This window comes from Stegostoma tigrinum, chromosome 39, assembly GCF_030684315.1.
Source record: "Stegostoma tigrinum isolate sSteTig4 chromosome 39, sSteTig4.hap1, whole genome shotgun sequence".
NCBI classification, from domain to species: domain Eukaryota; kingdom Metazoa; phylum Chordata; class Chondrichthyes; order Orectolobiformes; family Stegostomatidae; genus Stegostoma; species Stegostoma tigrinum.
The window spans coordinates 3,078,858-3,102,579 of NC_081392.1; the positions used below are offsets into that span (position 1 = coordinate 3,078,858).

Below are 23,722 nucleotides of genomic sequence, written 5' to 3' on the forward strand. Positions count from 1 at the left end.
CATTTTTCTCCGTCCTCCTGTACTTGAGTACATGTAACATTAAAATCTAAATATACACCATCCCAGCACAGCTGATGTTTGAATATTTCCCACCAAGAAAATCATGTTACCTTCTGTGCATTCCCAATTTTAATCACTGCACTACTAATGGCTATGCCTTCAGTTACATGAGGCCCAAGCTCTGGAATTCCTTCTTTACAATTCTGTACCTCGCTTTTCTTCTAAGTAGTTCCTCATCAACCAAGATTTTGGTCATAAATAATGGGAACTGATGAAGGGTCTAGGCCTGAAACGTCAGCTTTTGTGCTTCTGAGATGCTGCTTGGCCTGCTGTGTTCATCCAGCTTCACACTTTATTATCTAAGATTTTGGCCATCATCTGTTTTGTATCACTGTAAGTGATTCATTGTCAAACTTGCTTTATGATGTTCCTGTGAAGCACTTTTGGAACATTTAATTAAAGGCACTACATAAATTTAAGTTTTTGTTTCTGACCTTGGGTAGAGCAAGGAATTTGCAGGCAGCTGTCAGTCAACTGAGAGTTTAGGTAAATGCAGAACAAAGCCAGAAGATTATCATAAAATCAACACACTCAATTCTGCATACTTTTGGAAAAGTTGTTTCTTTTAAATATCTTCCAATAGTTGTAGCTGTTGTAATGACGCAGTACAAATTCATAGAGTAGAAATTTGAAATGGATACATTATCCTATAAAGAATGGAGAATGGATACTTGCAACAAAAAATGGAAATGAGGGCACAACCTTGTCTTTCCTGTTAATATACAGCAAGCTACACAAAGCCCTGGAGCTAACTCTGACATTCAGATGCAATTAAACTTTCATAAGCTGTTTTTGAGAAGTAATTAAAATGCAGTAGACCTTTCCTGTGGTTAATAGCTGCTCTAATCTAAATTAAGGTAGAGGTGGATGGATTCTTGTTAGGCAGGGCAATCAAGGGTTATTGGGGTTTTAAGGGAAAATGGAATTCGAAACACAAACAAATCAGCCAGGATCTTGTTGGAGGGCAGAGAGAACTTAAGGGCCGAACAGAATTACAAAGGATGGAGGCGGTAAGAACCCTAATCTATCACAACGTGAGTTGGTGAAACTCATTAGAAGCCATTCATGAGGATAATGAACAAAAATACTCTTATCACATGACAGAAATTAGATTTTCAGGTGAGGACATTTAATGCAGTGCATTTTTGGAGCAGTAAGGGAGAAGTATCCAGACAAGCAAAGGAACAGGACCTTGTCTAAGAATCATAACAGGCCTTTACCTCCTTATCTGTGGACCAAAAAATCACCTTAAACTTCCAGACTCTCTTGTGGTGCAATGAAGAACCTGAAATGTTTTAATTCTTCAGAAAAAGCAAGTGTGACAGAGAACTATGAACTTTTAAGTGCAAGGCACATGCTACCTTTAATAATGGCAATATTTTCTTCTGTGTAACTGAGAATACATCCATGGTTGAACAATAAACATTTAAGCTTTTCAAAACAGACAAAAACATTACTTGTTTTTGATCTTTTTTTTAAAAAAAGTGCATTCTTGCCAGTTCAAGGAAGCCAGAATAATTTACTCGAGAATACATCTGTCTTAGGTCATTAAAGATGTGCAAAAGAGTAAACTACCCTTGTGGTTTTCCCTGTCTGTAAAACAGTTAACATAAGAAATGATTGCTGAAGTTGAATTGGTCCTTATTTTCATTGCTTACAATAATGAAAGTTACAGTCCATCAGTGTCTAAGACTGACAGAAGGAACTCAGGATAAGTGGTATCTACTTACAGAAGATTGATTTAGTCCAAATTAGGATTTTGGCAGAATCCACAGCTCAGCTGGAAAACTGTTAACTGTTCTGTCACATTCAGGAAGATCTCCACAACCAGCGTACTCTTGGTAGAATTTCAATAGGCAGAATCAGTTAAGACAGTTGTGCCTAATTTCCATACATGCAATACTGGACATTTTTTTTTAATGGTGGAATCAATGAAGCTGCAGTAGTTGCCATAGTAATCAACAGTTATTGCTTTGATATTGGGGGAAAAAGACACCTGAAAACTGTGGAACATCCACATCACAGGAAGGAATATGAAAAAGAGGAAATGATGAGTTATAACGAGATTATGCAAAGCCTCAATATCATTTAGGAGGCAACAATGGCATGGTGGTGTCACTGTAGTGGCAATACAGAACCCCAGTCTAATGTTCTGTGGGAATAAAAACAGAAGTTGCTAGACAAACTCAGCAGGTATGGCAGTATTTGTGCAGAGAATGTAGAGCTAGCATTTTGAGTTCAGTGACCCCTTTTCTGAACTCCCCAGAAATATTCTGGTCACATGGGTTCAAATCCCACCACAGATTGTGAAATTTGAATTCAATAAATACCGCAATTTCAAACAAAAAGCTGATGGCACCCATGTAATCACTGTTGCTTGCCATAAAAACCCATCTGTTTCACCCATGTCCTTTGGGGATGGAAATCTGCCACCCTATCTCAAATGTGACTCTAGACCCACAACAATGTGGTTTAATAATGTCCTTTAGGGAAGGAAACTATCATCATTACCTGGTCTGGCTTCCATGTGACTCCAGACCCACAGCAATGTGGTTGACTCATAACTGCCCTCTAGACAATTAGGGATGGGCAATAAATACTGCCTAGCCAGCGACACCCTCACCCCATGAATGAATTTTTTAAAAAAGTTATTAACTGCTCTTTGGGCCATTAGAACTGGCTAACAAATGCTGGTCTGGCTAGCAACACCTTCATTCCTTGAAATTAAAAAAAAATAAATTCCTTATGAAAATGATGGCATCATCTCTTGCTTTTCCATCATAAAAGCTCTGCTAGTATGTGTCAATAAATTACTGAATAGCACGTAAAATGAGCATGAACTGTCCTGTTAATTGAATTGTTATAATAAATTAGTTTCAAAAGAAAAAAACTAATAGTTATTGGGAATGACTTCATTTGATAAGGATAAGCACAAATGTGAAATATATCTTTTCTACAGGTTTAAGTGTTGGGTTTCCAACTATATCCTCGTGTTTCTGTTAACTCCAGTAAAAATTCTCAGTCACAATTTCAGATCAAGCAATTGTATCTAACTGCATTTTATCGTGAGAGTCTGCAGGATAATTTATTTCTTTAAAAGGGAGACAATGGCCTCATTGGATATCACCAGGCTACTGAGACCTAGACAATGTCCAGGGGATTCAAGTTCAATCCCACAATGGCAAATGGTGGAATTTGAATTCAATTTTAATATTGGGGATTAAGAATGTAATAATAACCATAATACTGTTACCAATTTTCAGGGAAAGCCCATCTGATTCACTCCTTTAGGGAAAGACATGGCCATCCTTACCTGTTCCAGCTTACACATGACTCCATACCCACAGCAATGTGGTTAACTCTTCAATTGCTCTCTAGGCAATAAAGATTGGCCTAGCCAGCGACATCCACATCCCATGAATGAATAATTAAAAAACAATTCAAATGTGAGCTATTTAACAATTTTAATCAGAAATTTTATAACAAGAAGCAACTAATTCAAAGATAATCAATGTCCTTTAAGTGTAAGAAATAACAAGGCGTAGAGCTGGATGAACACAGCAGGCCAAGCAGCATCAGAGGAGCAGGAAAACTGACGTTTCGGGCCTAGACCATTTTCTGAAAAAAGGGTCTAAGCCCAAAACGTCAGCCTTCCTGTTCCTCTGATACTATTTGGCCTGCTGTGTTCATCCAGCTCTATACCTTGTTATGAGTAGTGGAGCAAGCTTGAGCAGGTCTAATGGATTACTCCCAGTTCATGTGATGTCCTCAGTTGATATTGGAATGTGTCTCCTCCCTCTTTTGCATAACATGGGAAACTTGCAGAGCTCACCTCAAGGAAGCAGTGTTTATGTTAAATGATTGTAAAGGAGAGAAGGCTAACAGAAGCTTTGTCTCGTGTTTAAAATATTTACGATCATTGTTAATGTTCTGATTAAGTCACTATTTAATATTTCCAGCCGTTTCTTTCACAGTTGGCCTCTTGTTCTTCTTCTCTTGTTCCTTTGGTGGTGATTAGATACGCCAACTCTAATGTTGGAATAACGTGTCCAAAGAACTTCACTGGTAATTCTGAATATTATTTGAATTCTCATGTTCTTTCTGCCTCATTCAGTACTCCTTTGTTAATTATTTTCTCCACTCAGCTTACCCTTAGGATCCTTATTAAACATCGCAACTCAAAGCTTTTGAACTTCTTCCTCTTTATCAATGCTTCAAGCTTCACATTCATAACCGACCAGACACTACCAAACAATCCACATGCATGATCCCAATCTTCCAGTCGTTTATCAATTCACCATGTGTTCTCATTCTATCATTGTTGTGTTCATCTAACTGCAATGTTCCAGTGAAGAAGAATATAAATTGAAGCAACAGCATCTCATTTTTAGATGAGGCACTTTATAGACCAGGAACAGACTAGGCATTGAGCACAAAATGTCTAGGCCAACCAGCAAGTAGACTGGCTGACCTTGAGATGGTCAAAAAGGGTTAAAACCCCAGAGTTCAAACCTAACTGCACAGAAACAAAGAAGTGTCACAGAGATGGAAATTGTACATTTGATAAATGCAAGCTACAGTATGTGGCATAGGAAATCAACTTTGTCCAAAACTGAGATGTAAAGGCCCAACAAGTTCTCAAATTGTTGCCTTGGTTTCTTAATTACAACTTTTATTCCTTAATAAATCTCTGGATTTACAACATCAAAATATGTTCAGTTGCCTGAAAGTTTTTAGTCTTGTTAAATTAAATCCTGAGTGTGCCATAAAACTAGCATATTATCTGGCATAAGTGATGATAAATTTTGTCATCTTTGTCTGCCTCCATTAAAATATGGCTCCCAAGTGTTGAAAATCATCTAAACTTTTCAGAATCTCATCACTGATCTCAATTGTTGGGGTAGGTGTTGAATTGTAGGAGCTGGTGGGAAAGCATCTTAGAATTTTTTTTAAGTCTCAACAAAGCCCTATGTAATTCTAAAAAGCCCCTTTTCTAATCTATACCCTTTGTATTTAATGTCAACATTCCAGTTCCATTTCTAAATCTCTTGCTGTAAGTGCATGACTTTTTGAGCCATTTCCATGTAATGATATCAGTGATAATGGGAACTGCAGATGCTGGAGAATCCAAGATAACAAAGTGTGGAGCTGAATGAACACAGCAGGCCAAGCAGCATCTCAGGAGCACAAAAGCTGACATTTCGGGCCTTTCGGGTCTAGGCCCGAAACGTCAGCTTTTGTGCTCCTGAGATGCTGCTTGGCCTGCTGCGTTCATCCGGCTCCACACGTTGTTATCTTACATGTAATGATATGCAACTTTAAAAGGAATTTGTCTGTCCCTTTTAAGGGGGATGTTGTGAAAATGGTTTGGAGACATCTGTTCCAGGGAAAGCAAATAGATTTGGGTTTTTTGAAAATTAGACAAAAGAAGCATGAGTTGGTGGATCCAGGCTCTCTCAGACCCAGGATTTTACTTATTGCTTTCAGTTGTTGAAGTTTTTTGGAGTTAAAGTTGTTGGATTAGCGTTTTCTCTCTGCTGCTGCAAAAAATTTTTAGATCGGTCTCTACTGCTAGACTCATTAGTTCAGTTTTTCCTTTCTCCTGGACTGAAAATAGCATAACAGAGCATCTGTTTTGCTGAATTCGCCTTTGCCAAGTGTGCATTTATGGGATTCAGCTATACTAGAACAGTTGATGAATAGTAGTTATCATCATAAAGAATAAACAGCATGGAAACAGACCTTTCAGTCCAATCCAACCATGCCAACCAGATATCCTAAATTAATGTAGTCCCATTTGAAAGCATTTGGCCCATATCCCTCAGAACCCTTACTATTCATATACCCATCAAAATGCCTTTTAAATGTTGTATTTGGACCAGCTCCACCAGTTCCTTTGCCAGTTCATTCCATATGTACACCACCCTCTGCGTGAAAATGATGTTCCTTAGGTCCCTGTTAAATCTTTCCCCTCTCATCTTAAACTCATGTCCTCTAGTTTTGGACTCCCCTACCTTGGGGAAAAAAACCTTAGCTGTTCACTCTATCCATGCCCCTCAAGACTTAAAAACCTCTACAAGATGACCCCTCAGCCTCTCCCTATAGCTCAAACTTTCCAGCAACATCCTTGTAATTCTTTCCTGAATGCTTTCAAGTTTAACAACATCATTTTGTTAAGTATTTTGATGGAGTTAAAGTTATGTCAATTCAAGTTATGGCGAGTATTTGTGTTTTAACTGTGGTGTAAGAATAAACTGTGGTTTGCATAAAGCCTAGTAGTTTGACCAATCTCATCACATCGGGAACATAACACATTTCACTTGATTTAAATAAAAGTTAGGGTCTAGGTTATCTCTTTGAGGGGGCATGAACTGGTCCTTAACAAAAAGGATACCTAGATTCTTCTGTACCACTGTATTTTGTAATGCCTTAATATTCCCCCATTGAAGTGAACTTTACATTTTCCGCCTTTATATTCTATTTGGCTATTCTTTATCCATACAGTTAACCCATCTCAAAGCCAATGCTGACTTTTCATTCTTTTCACAACTTGTTTTCTCTTCCACCTTAGAAATGTCAGCAAATCTGGCTATTTCACCCAATGCTATATAAACAGTTTAAACTCCTCAGAACCATGAGATCTTGCATAATGACCTGTCATGTAAAACCCCATCACAGGCCTTTATGCACATTGCTCTTACACCACCAAACTAAGCAACATTCACACCATATAAGTGCCAGGAAATAACTATCTCCAACAAGAGAGAATCTTGCCATTTCCTCTTGACATTCAATGGTGCTACTGTCACTAAAATTCTCACTATCAAAATTGCTTAAATTATTTATTCACGGGATGAGGGTGTATCTGGTGAAGTCAGCATTTATTGTCCATCTCTAATTGTTCAAAGGGCAGTTCAGAGTCAACCACATTGCTGTAGGTCTGGAGTCACACGTAGGCCAGACCAGGTAAGGATAGCAGCTTTCTTCCCTAAAGGAAATTAGTGAACAAGTTGGGTTTTTCCAACAATTGACAATGGATTCATGGTCATCATTAGACTCTTAATTCCAGATTTTTAAAAAAATTGAATTCAAATTACACGATCTGCCATGTTCCAGAACATTACCTGGTTCACTGGATTAAGTCCAGCGATAATACCACTAGCCTATCATCTCACGATCCTAAGAGTTACCACTGATCATAAACTGAACTGAACCAGCCACACAAATATTGTTACAAGAGCAGGTCAGAGACTGGGAATTCTGCAGAGTAATTCAACCGCTGACTCCTCAAAACCTGTCTAATAACTACATTTTTGAAAGAGCAATCATGATCTGTCCCATATTCTCACTTACACCATAACCCTGTAGGTTCCACATGCTCCAGTAATACTCTTATACCCTATTTAAACTTTTACAGAATCAGCTTCACCTTTGCAGGTAGAGTTTTACAGATCAATTTGGGGAACCGCAATAGTCTTTCCAACCCCAGTTTACAAAGAACTTTCCTGCCTGCTAAACAGTCTGTCACCGTATCAACAAGGATTAAAGCAGTGTCCTTTCAACTGCACCATCTCTTCCAATCCCACCTTCCGATCTCTGTCGATATTTCAGTGAAGGGAATCTCAACTGAAGACACAGAAACTCACCACTCCGCAGATATGTAGCTTCCCCTCTCCCCTATTTACTCATTTTACCATGGCTCCTACATTGAGTACAATTTCATGGGAGCCAGCAGTTCTTCAGTACCTTGTCCAGGTGACAATCCTTTATTTTAAGAGTGACCTAGACAATAGATTTCTTCACCAAAGAAAGAATCATGACAGAACCTGATTATAACCTCATTCAATGTTTAGTACAAACATTTTCTAGCAATGGTCATCAGGTCTTGATCGAGAAAGTGACTTATAACCAACTAGCACAAAGGCTAAATACAACCTGAAAAAGACCAAGAGGACATACCCATCACCAAGAATATTGTACATTTTATTAGTTGTTGGTTAAAAAGTTGAAGGATACATGACAATACAATCTACCTATCACAAATGAAATGTGATACTGATGGTTTAAGGATGCAACATAACACACTTACATTAGCTTCTTCAGCATGCTGCTCCCTCTCTTCAAATAGCATATTTTGTTTAAAGTAAGATATATAGTTAACTAATTAATACGATCATTTCAAAGACAGTTAAATACAAAGACTGATTTTCTTTTACATATAAGGAAAACAGATTTGTAGGAGCTGTGTGAAGTGGCTGGACACAGCATGAGGCAACACTTTGTATATTGTACATCCCTTTTGTGGTAATTTTAGCTGCCACAAGGCAAATATCAAAGTACTTTGTAAATATTAGCTATGTTTGCTCTCCATATTGGCAGAACAGATAAAAAAACGTGTTTTGGAATCAGTGCAGAAGTTGTATTTGGCCCAAGAGAACATGCGGTTGACTACTTTTGTATATATACGTTAGCCAAACCATTAAAATCCCAGTTTTGTCTCAACCAAATCTAATCAATCAATTAATCAATCCACAATAAAGATTTCAGTGTACTAGTAAGATCTGAATCAAGACAACTGCAATCCATTTTGAAGAAACTACTCAAATCTTTCTAATTCATTTTAGAATTGGCACACCATAGTATATGGAACATGTTAAACCTATTAAAAACAAGTGCAATTTGACATCATAAACTGTTGAACACACTACTGTTACTAAAAGTCAGCAGAGTCACGAAGTGGATTTGAATCAAAGCAGCACTGCCTACTGACCATGAGGTTTTTATCCTGTGCACTTCAAGGAGTATAAGCCCGCAAACTCAATGATATTTTTTTCAAAAATCACTTTGTACTGTTTTATCAAACTCATTTACTTTGTTGTCATTAACACTCGAATTGAATGAGTGATGGACTTTTAAACAAAGCATAACTATAACAACTAAATTACAGATTCATAGAATTATTATGGCAGCAGAGGCCATTCAGCCCATCATGTCTGCACCAGCTTTCCAAGTTAGCAATTCACCAAGTGCAATTCTCCTGCCTTCGCCATGTAATCCTGAAAGCTCTTCTTTTTCAAAAAATGATCACTTTCCAGCCTCATCTGAATAATCCAAGATAAATTTCCTAAAATGTGTTTGTAATACAAACTAATCAAGCCATCTGCACATAGCGTGCAAATGCACACATATAGACACACACACAGGAAGCACTGGCTGCATATTGGCCACTCAAAAATAATTCACTTAAGAGATAATACAGATGTGCAAAGTATACTTTTCACTTAGAGTCACCCTAAATTTTTAAACAAAGATCAGCTCATTTACAACTGACTTTGTATTCTGTGTGGTTTCTCTGTTAGATATTGGTTGTTACAAGCAGTAAGATTTGCAGTGCCCAGATGACAAACATAAATAGCTCCATTATAATACTGTCCACTGTAAAACCAAATATAAGATGCCATTCCAAGCTAGTGAAACTTCTGAATACTACTCAGCTTATGAGCAGAAGCCCTTCAATTTCTTCCCATTCCAACACTGCAACCTGATGCTGTTATGAACAATGCAGCTTATTATCCCATTTGATACCTCCTGGAATAGGCAACATCCTGGGACTTCAGAAGACACAGTCTTAGCAAAAGAGATCACAAACTTTAGCCAACCTAAATATTAAACTGCAGTTCAATTTCTCAATATGATGATAATAGCGCATTTTTACTGTCACGTGACACATCCACAGTAAATCAAATATCACATCATCTCGAAATTGGATCACAACTGGTAGCCTGGTAAGACTGGTGAAAACAGCCAAATGGCAATTTTATTTGTCACCAGATAATTTGATCCATTCGTAAACTACAGTTCTCATTCCTGAATATTCTATTTGTTAATACTTCCTGTGCAAAGAATTTATTTCCACTTTCATAGCTTAAATTTCTGAAAATGGAACTTTTCCTATTTGGTATATTAAAACTGTTATCTTGTGACAGAGAAAACATAGAATGGATATGTGGCATAGAATTTACACCTTGCTTCTCCTTTCAATGACTGTCAGAAAAAGAAAACAAGGTGGCACCATAACTGACCATATTCACTTAAAAGATGTACAAGGGACACGATTTCAAGAAGGTCACAAATTAACTACATCTTTCTGGATATTTTCCTATTTTGAATATCAGTTATGGAGAGAATTACATCTTAAAAGAGGAAGACATATTTAGATCAAACTTTAAAAATCAGTAAAATTAAGTGAACTTTCATAATTATTTCAGTGATAATACTCATGCACCAAAGATAAAATGTGCTTCAAATGAAAGTTGATATCAAGTGTGGGTATTACTAAACCGCAGCTAAAGATTGTTACTTATAATAAATGCTGACTCATGTTTCCAAGAAGAGCTCATTCAAATACCCCACACATATTTTGAAATGGATAAAAGCAAACAATTTATACAGACCCTTAGTAATTTATACATAAAAGATTTAAATACACCTCATTTTAAAAAAATCATGTCCAAAACATTAATAATATAGAACAAATATTTGGGAAGTGAATTTAAAAAGGCTGAGAACCTGATCAACAGCTTCTAATGGCATTAGTGCTCCTGCATTTCATAACTCTCTGAACTCAAATATTGGAATATACCCTGTCAAATGTTCAAAGTATCCGATACTGTAAGTTCATACACCATGTAAATACGACTTAGAATATTGCACTGTGAGACATCAGCCAGCTGCTCCACAGTGGGTACTGAATGGTGGGTGTCATAAGGTCAAACAACAAACAACTTTGTGCAACAAATGTTAATTGCACCAACGGAGTACACTACAGATTATTTACTATACTACATGCGTAACAAAAATATATTTGGTAGAACTGTACAAGGTCATTGCTATCCCAAAACTAATACAGCTATTGCTCTTCTAGACAGCATCATTGTAAACTCTAGATACAGTCTTCATAATGGAAATATGACTAGCCACACTCCTAGTATCAGGTCTAAATCCACATTACTAAGTTATCAATTGTATATATAATGCTACAGGATTTTAATGTAGCCCAACGAAACAAGGCCAATTCCATTTGGCCTTAGGTCATGGCTATTTTGCACTGAGGTACACCCAAGATTAACTCATCACCTTGGCTATATTTGAACCTTTTACTCATGCCTCACTATCTCATAATCCTAAAAATTAACCCTGCAATGCTAAACCCTAAAGCTAACAGTGAACACATTTACCGATCCAATATAAACCTTGCTGACAGGTTTGAAACCTTCTTGACACTGGCAGGTTACTTTTGTACCTATCTTGCTTGCTTGTCAACACACCTCTGCTGGTAAATTAGCAGCATCTTCTGGGAATGCATTTGCTATACAGCCCGTCTCTAGATATGACAATATTGGATGTGACTTGTTGAAACCAATTAAGATAATCAGTCTATTTGGATTTGCTTAGCAACTCTGAGAAGTTACAACCATCTGACATGGAAGCAAGGCATCAAATTTACAGCACTGTGACAGGGAATTAGCTCACTGGTACTAGATGGACCAGTGCATAAAAACACTGCTGATAATAACTATAAAAATAAATTAATTCTTTCAAGGAATTAGTGCAGTGTTAGTAAAAACTTTGTTACAATTAAATTTATCAGCAAATCCTAAATATTTACACATATTATTAAAACCAAAATTATTTTGTTGCTATATATCTGATCTCAATTTTAGGAAAGGTGGGAGCATTACAACAGAAATAAAAACATTTTATTCACAGATTATTCTACACTAATCCATCAGTCTCTGATTCTTCAGTGTCTAAGCTACAGATACAAACAGGTCTAACACTACGTGAATGCTTGACTTTTTCCTCTGCATTTTGTACATATTTACCATATAAAGATATTAAAACATAAGTAAAACAAAGCAGCACCTTGTGTACAATTTCTCCAGAGAAGAAATGTTTCAATATACAGTATTTGGAGTCAGTTGTGAAAATGTAATGGACAGTGGAATCCTTAAGTTGTGAAAGCCTTAGTAACCTGGAAGACACATATCCAATTTGGACATGTTCCAGGAATGTTAACAAACAACCATCAGTTCTCGCCACAGTTTCTGGGGAACCAGGTACCAGGGCTGCACGAGGTGCTTCATTTTTTTTTAATATAAGCTCTTTTTCTTTGATTAAAAAAAGTCACTTTTGAACATTTTGTCCCTCAGTTTTGCAAAAGTATAGTTTATGTACATATATGCTTGTATTTTTAAAATACATGTTTAAGATATTCAATATTTCTGATAAGATTCTTTGTTCAATTCCAGAATATTTCGCAGCCTTATGTGTGAAAGGTTTTTGAGCGTTCTGCCTCGCAAACTGGGAATAGCTGGTGAGGCAGAGGCTGCAGGTGGCCTACTCATTTGATAAATCACAGCTTCAACCTCTTCCTCCCCAGGTCAAGTGGGAGGAGGTAAACTCAGGAACCTACAGAACAAGATTCTTACCTAAATGTGTCAAAAGATACTGCCCAAATTCACCATTCAACTCATTACATATTGTATACACCTTTGATGTCAGTTATGTACTTCTACATTTAACGACACTGCACTGCTTTTAAAAGACTGCGTCCAGTCATGCAAAAATGTCCAAATCAATGGGAGCTCTGCATTCTGTGACAGGCAAGCATCTATTAGACAAACTGACTTTTCTTTAGAAAGAATGCTTCAAAATCAATAGCTGGAAAAAGCGCATTTTTGCTTGTTTTGATTCTGAGGAGTCTGAACTACTGTTTGAATCACATTTTGGATTCAGATTTGTTCTTCCAAACAGACTAAACTTTAACTCAGTGAATTCTATCACATGTTTTCTAAACATATTCATATTTATCAATGTATTAAATTACAAAGTTAAAGAATATGATAAAACATTGCCCGATGCTGTGTCCAGCCCCTGCTATGAGGTTAAATATACAGGATTAAATGCAGCATTCACTGTCCTTTTACAGTTTACTGACAAAACGGTGACGCAGTTGGGTCAAACCCTTTAAAAACATCCTTCAGGGAGGTTGTGTCCTGCTCGGTCTCCTCATGAGGACTGTTCCCACCAAAAGGGCTACCTGAGCCAGATTTAGTGACTTGTTTCACCTCAGAAAATTGTGGGTGAATCAGTCCAAACAGAGATGGCACCGGGAGGCTATGCACTCCTGTCTGACCTGAATCCTGTGAGGGGGCAGCAGGTGTGGCTGGTTTTGGCCTAGGCCTGTTGTAACTATTATATCTGTCTGTGGAAGTTTCTGAACTTGACTTATCATTTTCCAGTTGATCCAATGCTGATTTTCTTACAAACAATGGCTCTTTTGGCTTACTGGTACTTTTAGGGTTTTCTGACCCTTTCAGCTGGTTACCTTCACTGGAAGACTCTAAGCTTCTGATATTTGCACCCTGGGTGCTCTGAGTTCTTGGGTCATACAAACTAATGCCAGTCAGCATACTGCTCTGTCCTCCAGTTCCTCCTCTGCTCTGACCACCAGCAGTAACCAACCTGGGATCATATGGAGCAAGACCAGGACTCAATTCCTTCCCTAAAGGGGCAGTGGGGGTCTCAGTTTGTTCCAGAGGTTTTGCAGATTGTGAGTTAGAGGCTTGGAGTCCAGCAGTGGACCTTTGCAGTCTTGGATCCACAGGCATCTTTCGCATCCTGGGGTCAGAAGGCTTGTCACTCTGTGCCGTCCCCTTGGTTGCTGAAGCATCGACACTCTTCAATAGTCTTGACAATAAGCTCAAGTCTGGAAGGGCAGAACTAGGTGCTGGCTGAGGGGGCTCCACTATTGGTTCAGCAATGCGCTGCCTGGGGTCTGAAGGCCCCCCAGTTTGTGGAGAACGGTTTAACCGGGGATCCAATACTGGAAAGGGTACAGGAGCAGTTACAGGATCGGGCTTAGGAATAGGCAGTGGGATCAAGTCCTCTGGGCTCCATAAAACACTTTTAGCAAAATGAGGTTTACCCAGAGAGATGTCCATTTTAATATGGCTGAACTGCTTAAGCTGACACCTGGGGTCCCTGAGTGAGGAACCCAGTAAAGGATCAAGAGGAATGGCAACAGCCCTGTCCCTCAGAATTCTCTCTCCTTCCTCCTCATTAACTGCAGCTTGAGGTTTTACAATGGCAGGGGGTGGCTGATGAAGGGCATCTGTTTTCAGAACAGTCACAGTCCTGCTTTCTGCAGCAAGCATTTCGGAAGCAGGAATTCCTGATGTGTTCTCTGTGCTTCGAGAAAGCCTGGGGTCCCTTGAAATCCGAGGGTCCACTGGTCGATTCACATTTGACTGTCTCTCTTTCTGAAGGCGTGGATCAACAGCATTCTGGCTGTTCCCATTGTTGTTATGTACCATCTTCTGGGCTTGCAATTGAGACTTGCTAGCAGACTGCTGACGGAGTGTTTTTAAAATGGAGCTCATACTGCTTCCACCATCCTCTTCATCACTTGAGTACCAATTATCACCGTCACCTACAAGCACAGAACAGAACATTACTACATATTGCAAGAGTTATTCCAGTTTAGGAATGATAGCACAATAAATATCCTTTGGAGTGACAAGGTGGCTCAGTGGTTAGCACTGTAGCCTCACAGCACCAGGAAGCTGGGTTCAATTCTAGCCTCGGGCAACTGTCTGCGTGGAGTTTGCACATTCTCCCTGTGTCTGCTTGGGTTTCCTCCGGGAGCTCCAGTTTCCTCCCACAGTCCAAAGATGTGCAGGTTACGTGGATTGGCCGTGCTAAAATTGCCCGTAGTGTTCAAGGGTGTCTGGATTATAGGGGGATGAGTCTGGGTGGGATGCTTCAAGGGCCGGTGTGGACTTGTTGGGCCGAAGGGCCTGTTTCCATACTGTAGGGAATCTAATCTAAAGTAAGAAAGTGCACAAACTTTCAATATACTTTGTAGTGCAATTTAGTGCATAATTCTGGTTTCTCCACTTTGCTACTCCCAGTTGAGTCATGCAAGGTGAGGCAGTTTAAAAACATGAAAATGACAATGAAGCATATAAGACAGTAAAATTTTTATGCTGTCATAAACACTGAACTTTCCAAGATGATTATGTTTCAAAATATCCTTTCAATTTGAAACAAAACACAAGATTTGAGAATGAAAGGAGGGAGGGATTGTAAATTCCTGATACACATCTCATTTCAAAGAAGTGCCCGAGTGATCTCTGGTTTCCATAAGGATAGAAAGTCAAACAAACTATTGAGTTCTCTACTGCAGTTTTCAGCATCTCTTAAGAAAACACAGATGAACAGAGTTTGTTGCTGTGGTGAAGCAGAAGAAAACTGTGTAAAAAGACCAGTGATAATGGGAACTGCAGATGCTGTAGAATCCAAGATAACAAAGTGTGGAGCTGGATGAACACAACAGGCCAAGCAGCATCTCAGGAGCACAAAGGCTGACGTTTCGGGCCTAGACCCTTCTTCAGAGATGAAGGGTCTAGGCCCGAAACGTCAGCCTTTGTGCTCCTGAGATGCTGCTTGGCCTGCTGTGTTCATCCAGCTCCATACTTTGTTATCTATGTAAAAAGACCAACTCGGATGTTTGTAAGGAGTCAGTTTCTGTTCAAAATGGGGAAGAGAACAGACAAGATTCTTTAAAATTTAGAAAAAGGGAATTTACCAAGGAGCAACTTACTGGGGATGATCAGATCCAGAAAGGTTTGATAGAGTGGAAAGATTGTTGATGTACCCTGAATGTTCTGACCTGCTGTGGCAGGGAGATGCAAATATTTGCTGAAGAACTGGAAGTGACATTGAGAGTCTTACTTTGATGCAGCATGGTGGCTCAGTGGCTGGCAATGCTGTCTCACAGCGCCAGGGACCCGGGTTCACTTCCACCCTTGGGCGACCACCTGTGTGGAGTTTGCACGTTCTCCCCGTGTCTGCGTGGGTTTCCTCCCACAGTCCAAAGATGTGCAGGTTAGGTGGATCGGCCACGTTAAATTGCCCCATAGTGTTTAGGGATGTGTAGTTCGGGTGGATGGGTCTAGGCAGATGACTCTGAGGGTTGGTGTGGATTTGCTGGCCTGAAGGACCTGCTTCCACACTGTAGAGATTGTATGACCTACATGATTCTATCTTCCCAACCTTTATCCGCTGTGACTCTATTTTAATGCCCAGTCTATTTGGGGGCTGCGAGAACTGTTTAACAACGGGTTAGGTGGGAATGCAGTTTGGGGAAGAGTTGAAAATGCTTAGTGTGAATTTCAATCCCATTGCCTGATCCTTCACTCTCCGCCTGCTCTGTACATCACCCCACGCCCCCCGCACTCCATCTACCCTCAAACTAACCTAACTGTATTCTCCATTTAAAAACATAGGCTTAGCAGCATCAATTCATGCAGTTTGGGGGAAAACAACTGCCGATGTGAAATTCAACCCCAACGAATAAAGTTTACTTTCAATGTTTTTGACTGAGTGAATTCAATGGATATGTTTAAATTCATCATAATTACGAGCGAAAAAGTAGTGCAAAATCTTGCGGATTGACAGGTTTCCTGGACTAGATGGCCAGTATCTGACTGTCTTATATGAAGTGGCTGCAGAAACAGTGGATGCATTGCTTGCAAGCTTCCAGAAGTTCCAGTAGATACAAAAATTACAAACCCAACATCTCCAAGAAAGGCGGCAGACGGAAAGCAAAAACGAACTGTAGGCCAGTCAGCCTATCATTTATCACAGAAAAACAATGCAATCCATTATTAACGAATTTTCAGGGTCCAACAGTTAGAAAATCATAATTCAATCTAGCAGAATCAACATGGCTTTGTGAAAAGGAAATCGTTCTTGACAAGTCTGAAGTAATAACCAAGCCGGACAAAGGAAACCTGTAAATGGAATAAACTTGAATTTCCAGAAGGTAATTTAATAAAGTAGCTCATCCAGGGTACTACACAATAACAAGTTCATAGTCGAGGAGGTTGCATTGTTTGAGTACTGATGGACTGATTAAAAGGAAACATAATGTAGGCTGGGTTATTTTCAAGAAGGCAATTTGTAACTAATGGAGTGCAAATGGACATGTCCTGGGCCTCACCTAGCTATAAGCTAAGTCAATAACTTCGATGACAAGATCCAATATATGGTAACTAAATTTCCAAACAAAGGTAGGTGGAAAAGTAGGTTATCAAGAGGACATTAAAAAAAACCTAGAAGGGACAAAGATTGGTTAAATGAAAGGACAAAAAACTGACAAGAGTACATGTGGGAAAATGTAAACTTGGTCACTTCGGCAGGGAGAATAGGAAAGCAGTATACTGTTTGAATGGAAAGACAGCAGAACTATACAGTCTCGAGGGATCCAGGTGTCCTGGTATGAGTCAGAAAAATGTTGGTATGTGGGTACAGTAAGTGGAAGGCAAATGGAATGTTGTCATTTACTGCAAGGGGAACTGAGCACAAAAATAAACAAGTACTGCTACAACTGTACACAGCCTTAAAGAAACCACAGATACAATGCTGTGTATTTAAAAATTATGATAGAACTTCATCAGATGCAATTCAGAAAATAATTAGCTCAGCAGACTCCTGGGGATGAAAAGGTTAGCTTCTGAGGAAAGGTTGAGCAGTTTGGTCCCATCTCCATTGGAGTTTAGAAGAATAAGAAATTATGTTATCGAAACAAAAAAATCCAAAAGTTGTTGGACAATGATTCTGAAAAGATGTTCCTCTTGTGGAGGAAACGTCAGCTTTTGTGCTCCTGAGATGCTGCTTGGCCTGCTGTGTTCATCCAGCCTCACATTTTATTATCTTCCTCTTGTGGAGCTGTCTAGAATGATGGGACAAAGATTCGGGGCTCCAATTTAAAATAGAGATGAGGATAAATGCTTTTCTTAGAAGGTTGTCTTTTTGTGAAATTCTCTTCCCCTAGGAGTAATGAAAGCTGGGCCATTGAATGTACTCAAGGTTGAGTTAGATAAACTGACACTGTAGTCAAGTGTTATAAAGGGGGCAGACAGCAAGTTGCAGCTCAGACCACAATCAGATCAACAATAATTTTACCAAATGAGGATTGAATGCCCTTCTCTTGCTACTAATTCTTTTGACTAATATATTTTAATACAGTAGATACAACTTTTTCAGATTGCAACAAATTTTCAAATACTGTCAGTAGTAATTACACGCCATTTAAAGATAAATGGAAAACATCTGCTTACTTGTTTCTAGGTGACTGCACTGAGATATTTAATAAAGACAAGTTATTTTACAATGCCTAATCAGAATATAAAAATAATATGTACCTTCCTCATTTTCTTTCTCCTGTTGGTTTCTCTCTGCTCTCCTCTTCGCCTTCTCCTCTTCCTCCTGCTGCTTTTGTTGGATGCGGAGGAAAAGTGCTCGTTGGGCCGCAGGAAGAAAGTCAGGAATATTTACATTGGTTTTCTGGCCAGATGAATCACCTCCATTCTCCTCAGCTTCCATTTCCTCGATATCTGGCAGCAGAACTGGCTGGCCATCTCCTTCATCTATCTCTTCAAAAGCACCTGGCAGAGATATGAACAGGAAGAGTGAACAAAGAGAGATAATGTAGCTTTCTGTTGGATTGGTTGATTATTCTCACAGATCTATCACAATCTATTTTTGCTTCAACAAGTAGTAGTTTTTTTGGGGGTATGTTGTTTTATACAGTTCAAGAGAATAATTGTTTGGAAATGACACCCTCTTCACAGAGTAAAAAAGGACAATGATTATTCCATATTGTTTATAGCGGTGGCTAGGGTAGGCAGATGTAGAAATCACTTGGCAAATAGGTGAAAATTATTCTGACGCATTACTTGTGAAGATACAGACTCCTCCATTTTGTCTTTACCTACAATTTGGCCACTGCAAAAGAAGATGAAAATACATTTTGCTTCTAGACCTTGTTCAAAAGTGCTCTTTGACCACCTGCTGGGATACTGTTGGATATAAATTGTCCTATTGGAAATACCCAGCATGGGTGCATGAAGGGTAGGTCACGTTTAACTAATGCGGTGAGATTCCGAGGACATTACTTGCATAGTGGGCAATGGGGAACCTGTGGATGGGCATGTTGCACTTTGGAAAAAAGAATACAGGCATGGACTATTTTCTAAACGGTGAAGAAATTCATAAAGCAGAAGTACAAAGGGATCTGGGTGTGTTGGTCCAGGATTCTCTAAAGGTTAACTTGCAGGTAGAGTCCGTGATTAAGAAAGCGAATGTAATATTGTCGTTTATCTCAAGAGGGTTGGAATATAAAAGCAGTGATGTGCTTCTGAGACTTTTATAAAGCTCTAGTTAGACCCCATTTAGAATACTGTGTTCAATTTTGGGCCCCACACCTCAGGAAGGACATACTGGCGCTGGAGCGTGTCCAGCAGAGATTCACACTGATGATCCCTGGAATGGTAGATTTAACGTGCGATGAATGGCTGTGGATCCTGGGATTGTATTCATTAGAGTTTAGAAGGTTGAGGGGAGATCTAATAGAAACTTACAAGATAATGTATGGCTTCAAAAGGGTAGATGCTGTGAAGTTGTTTCTGTTAGGTGGGGAGACTAGGACCCGTGGTCACAGCCTTAGAATTAGAGGGGGTAAATTTAAAACGGAAATGAGGAGACATTTCTTCAGCCAGAGTGGTGGACCTGTGGAATTCATTGCCACAGAGCAGTGGAGGCCGGGACGTTAAATGTCTTCGAGGCAGAGATCGATAAATTCTTGATCTCGCAAGGAATCAAGGGCTACGGGGAGAATGCAGGGAAGCAGAGCTGAAATGCCCATCAGCCATGATTAAATGGTGGAGTGGACTTGACGGGCCGAATGGCCTTAATTCCACTCCTGTGTCTTATGGTGTATCTGGATTTCCAGAAGGCATTTGACAAGGAGCCACACCAAAGGCTGCTACATAAGATAAAGTTGTATGGTATTACAGGTAATGTATTGGCATGGATAGAGGATTGGTTGACCAGTAAAAAGAAAACAGTAGGGGTAAATGGGTGTTTTTATGGTTGGCGGTCAGTGGCTAGTGGTGTGCCTCAGGGATCAGGGTTGGGACCGCAATTGTTTACAATTTACATAGATGATCTGGAGTTGGGGACTAAGTGTGGTGTGTCAAAATTTGCAGATGACACTAAGGTGAGTGGTAGAACAAAGTGTGCAGAAGACACTGAAAGTCTGCAGAGGGATATAGATAGTCTAAGTGAGTGGGCAAAGATCTAGCAGATGGAGTACAGTGCTGATAAGTGTGAGGTCATCCAGTTTGGTAGGAATAACAGCAGAACGGACTATGTTTTAAATGGTGAAAAACTGCAGTACGCTGCTGTGCAAAAGGACTTGGGTGTCCTTGTGCATGAATTGTTAAAAGTAGGATTGCAGGTACAGCAGGTAATTAAAAAGGCAAATGTAATTTTGTCTGCCATTGCTATAGGGATGGAGTTTAAAAACAGGGAGGCTATGCTGCAGCTGTATAGGGTCCTTGCGAGGTCACACCTGGAGTACTGTGTGCAGTTTTGGTCTCCTTAATTGAGAAGAGATATACTAGCACTGGAAGGGATGCAGAAGAGATTCACTCAGTTGATTCCAGAATTGAGAGGGTTGGATTATGAGGAGAGACTGAGTAAACTAGGATTATACTCCTTGGAATTCAGAAGAATGAGGGGAGATCTTATAGAAACATATAAGATTATGAGGGAAATAGATAAGGTGGAGGCAGGGAGGTTGTTACCGCTAGCAGGTGAAACTAGGACTACAGGGCATCGCCTCAAAATAAAGGGAAGCAGATGTAGGACTGAGGTCAGGAGGAACTTCTTCACCCAAAGGGTTGTGAATCTGTAGAACTCCCCGCCCAGTAAAGCAGGTGAAGCTACCTCGCTGAATGTTTTTAAGGCAAGGCAAGATAAATTTTTGAACAGTAAAGGAATTAAGGGTTATGGTGAGAGGGCAGGTAAGTGGAGCTGAGTCTCTTATTAAATGGCGGGGCAGGCTCAAGGGGCCAAATGGCCTACTCCTGCTGCTAGTTCTTATGATACACTGCCTCTTCAGTGTTTTCTGCCATTGTAACAATGGCAAAAAGAGGTCAGATAGTAACTCAACATGAGAATATAGAATGGAATCCAAAATGCTAATGTTCTCTGCCAGTGTGCAAATACGTTGCTTTAGCTGAAATATCAACTGGCTGCAAGAGGAAATCACCAAATATTATGTATCTGTAGAACTGGACAAACACAAAGAATGCTATACATAATTCCATATTGTCAATCACTTCATTCTGGAGGTGCCGAAGGAGGCCATTTACCCCATCAAGTTCATACCGGATCCCATCAATCCCATTTGCCAGTTCAGCCCCTGTAAAATACCCATCCAATTCCCTTTTGAAATTATTGTAGATCGTAAGTTCCAGGTCATGGCCACTCGCTGCATACTATAGCTCTTTCTCACATTCCCCATGTAACTCTTGCTTAAAATCTTAAACCTGTGTCCCCTAAACCTCAGACTATCACCTAATAGAAAGGGATTTTCCTCATCTACTTTATCTGAACCTATCATAATTGAGTAGACCTTTACCAAATCATGCCTCAATCTCCTTTGCTCCAAGGGAACCACAGCTTTATTAAACTAAAGTTACAACTAATAGACCCTATTGCTGAAACCAGTCTGGAAATATCCTCTGCATTTTCTCGAGGACTTCAATGTCTTCTCTACAGAGTGGTGAGCAGAAATGGATGCACTACTCTAGTTGAGGCAGAACCGGCATTTTATGTGAGTTAGGCATAACATCCCTGATTTTCTGCTCCATGCATCTACCGAAGAAGCACTGGATTCCATCTGGTTTGTTGACCATGGAGGGAAATTATAACTAAAATTCTGAAAGTGAGAACAAATATCCACTTGGAAAATCATGGGTTAATTAGGGGTGGTCAGGTTTAATTACAGATAGTCAGCATGGCTTTGTCAGAGGGAAGTTATGCCTAACAAATTTGTTACAATTTTTCAAAAATATGATCAAATATGTGGATAAGGGAAGTCTGGCTGATGCAGTTTATATGAATTTTAGCAAGGCATCGCATGGGAGACTGACTGAAAAGGTTAAAGCACTTGGAATTCAGGGAAACTTAGTGATGTGGATCAGAAACCAGCTTAGTAATAGGGCAAAAGGTAGAAGACTGTGAGTGAATGGAGGCCAAAGATCAGTACTGGGACCCTTATTGTTTATTATGTATATGCATGATATAGGTCAAAATGTTGCAGGAATGTGAAGTTTACAGACAACACCAAGACTGGTAAGGTGGTTAACACTGAAGAAGATGGTTGTAGGTTACCAGAAGATATAAATGGATGGTCATATGGGCAGTGAAACAGCAGATGGTATTTAACCCTGATGATATGTGGTGATGAACTTTGGAAGAAGAAACAACATTTGGGAGCATTTAATGAATGACAGGACAGTGGGTAGCTTAGAGGAACAAAGGGATCTTGAGATAATTATTTACAGATCCCTGAAGTCAGTACAGCACATGAAAAGGATAGTTGAAGAGGCACGTAGGACCTTGCTTTCATCAGTCGTGGCAAAGAGTATAACAGCAAAGTGGTAATGTTGAAGTTGTACAGGCCATTGGTTAGCCGCAGCTGGAGTACTGTGTGCAGTTCTGGTCATTTCACTACAAAAAAGATGTGACAGCACGAGAGAGGGTACAGAGGAGGTTCACGAGAATGTTGCCCGGGATGCAGCAATTGATGTTCATTTGCTCACCAAGCCAGTTGATCCATATTGTGTACAGACGTTTCCTTACCATTCTAGGCAACATCATCTGTGCAACCTCTAATCAAAATTTTGGTGTTCTGCTCTGTTCCGAATTTATATGATCCTCTGGTGTGGTGGGTTTTGTCACTTCCAGTTCTGTTATTCAGCAGTAGTCTGTACACGGGGTCTATTTCTACATGTTTGTTAATGGAGTCCCATGTTGACAACCAGGCTTCCAGAAATTCCCTTGCATGTCTGTTGTTTGCTTGTCCCAGTATAGTCACTTTGGCCTTCACTGTCTGTGTGTATCAAGACAGGTGAATGTTGGTCATGTCTTTTTACTGCCAGCTTGTGTTCATGTATCCTGGTCATCAGTTTCCTCCCGGTTTATTCAAAGTAACGTAAAACGTACTTGCTGCATGGGATTCTGTACATAACATTAGGCCTGTTTACTGTCAGTATGGCATCTTTAGTCTTTGATAGCAATGGAGCAATTGACCTAAAAGGAGAGACTAGATAGGCTTGGATTGCTTCCTTTAAAGAGAGAAGGCTGTTGGGAGGACATGATTGAGCTGTATAAGATTATGAGGTATATGGATAAGGATGAGTAGAGAGCAGCAGTCTCCCTTGGTTGAGGGATCAATAATAAGTTTTATGCTAGGAGGCAGGAGATTCAGAGGGGATTTGAGTAAAAAAACTCTTTCACTCAGACTGGTGGAAATCTGAAATTGACTGCCTGGCAAGATAGCTGAGGCCAGGAACTTTATAAAAAATATTTGGATGAGCACTTGAAAAATCATAACATTCAGGAATATGAGACAAGTGCAGGATTTTGGGATTAGTGCAAATAGTAAATGTCAGTGCAGACTCAAAGGGCCAAAAGGCCTTTCTCCACTGTATGATTCTGTGCAGGATGTCCTGCTACCTTT

The 23,722-nt window shown here is 39.6% G+C and overlaps 1 protein-coding gene across 1 annotated transcript in view; it reads right to left on the reverse strand.

Moving 5' to 3' along the window:
• Positions 1-7,377: 7,377 nt before the first annotated feature.
• The window catches only part of zc3h4 (zinc finger CCCH-type containing 4), a 75,436-nt gene continuing 59,091 nt past the window's right edge, over positions 7,378-23,722 (reverse strand). The window contains exons 11-12 of the mRNA XM_059641041.1: positions 18,333-18,575; positions 7,378-14,554 (exon numbers count right to left, since the gene is read on the reverse strand). Coding sequence (XP_059497024.1) covers positions 13,053-14,554; positions 18,333-18,575 — 1,745 coding nt within the window. The 3' untranslated portion in view covers positions 7,378-13,052. The remainder of the gene's footprint in view (positions 14,555-18,332; positions 18,576-23,722) is intronic.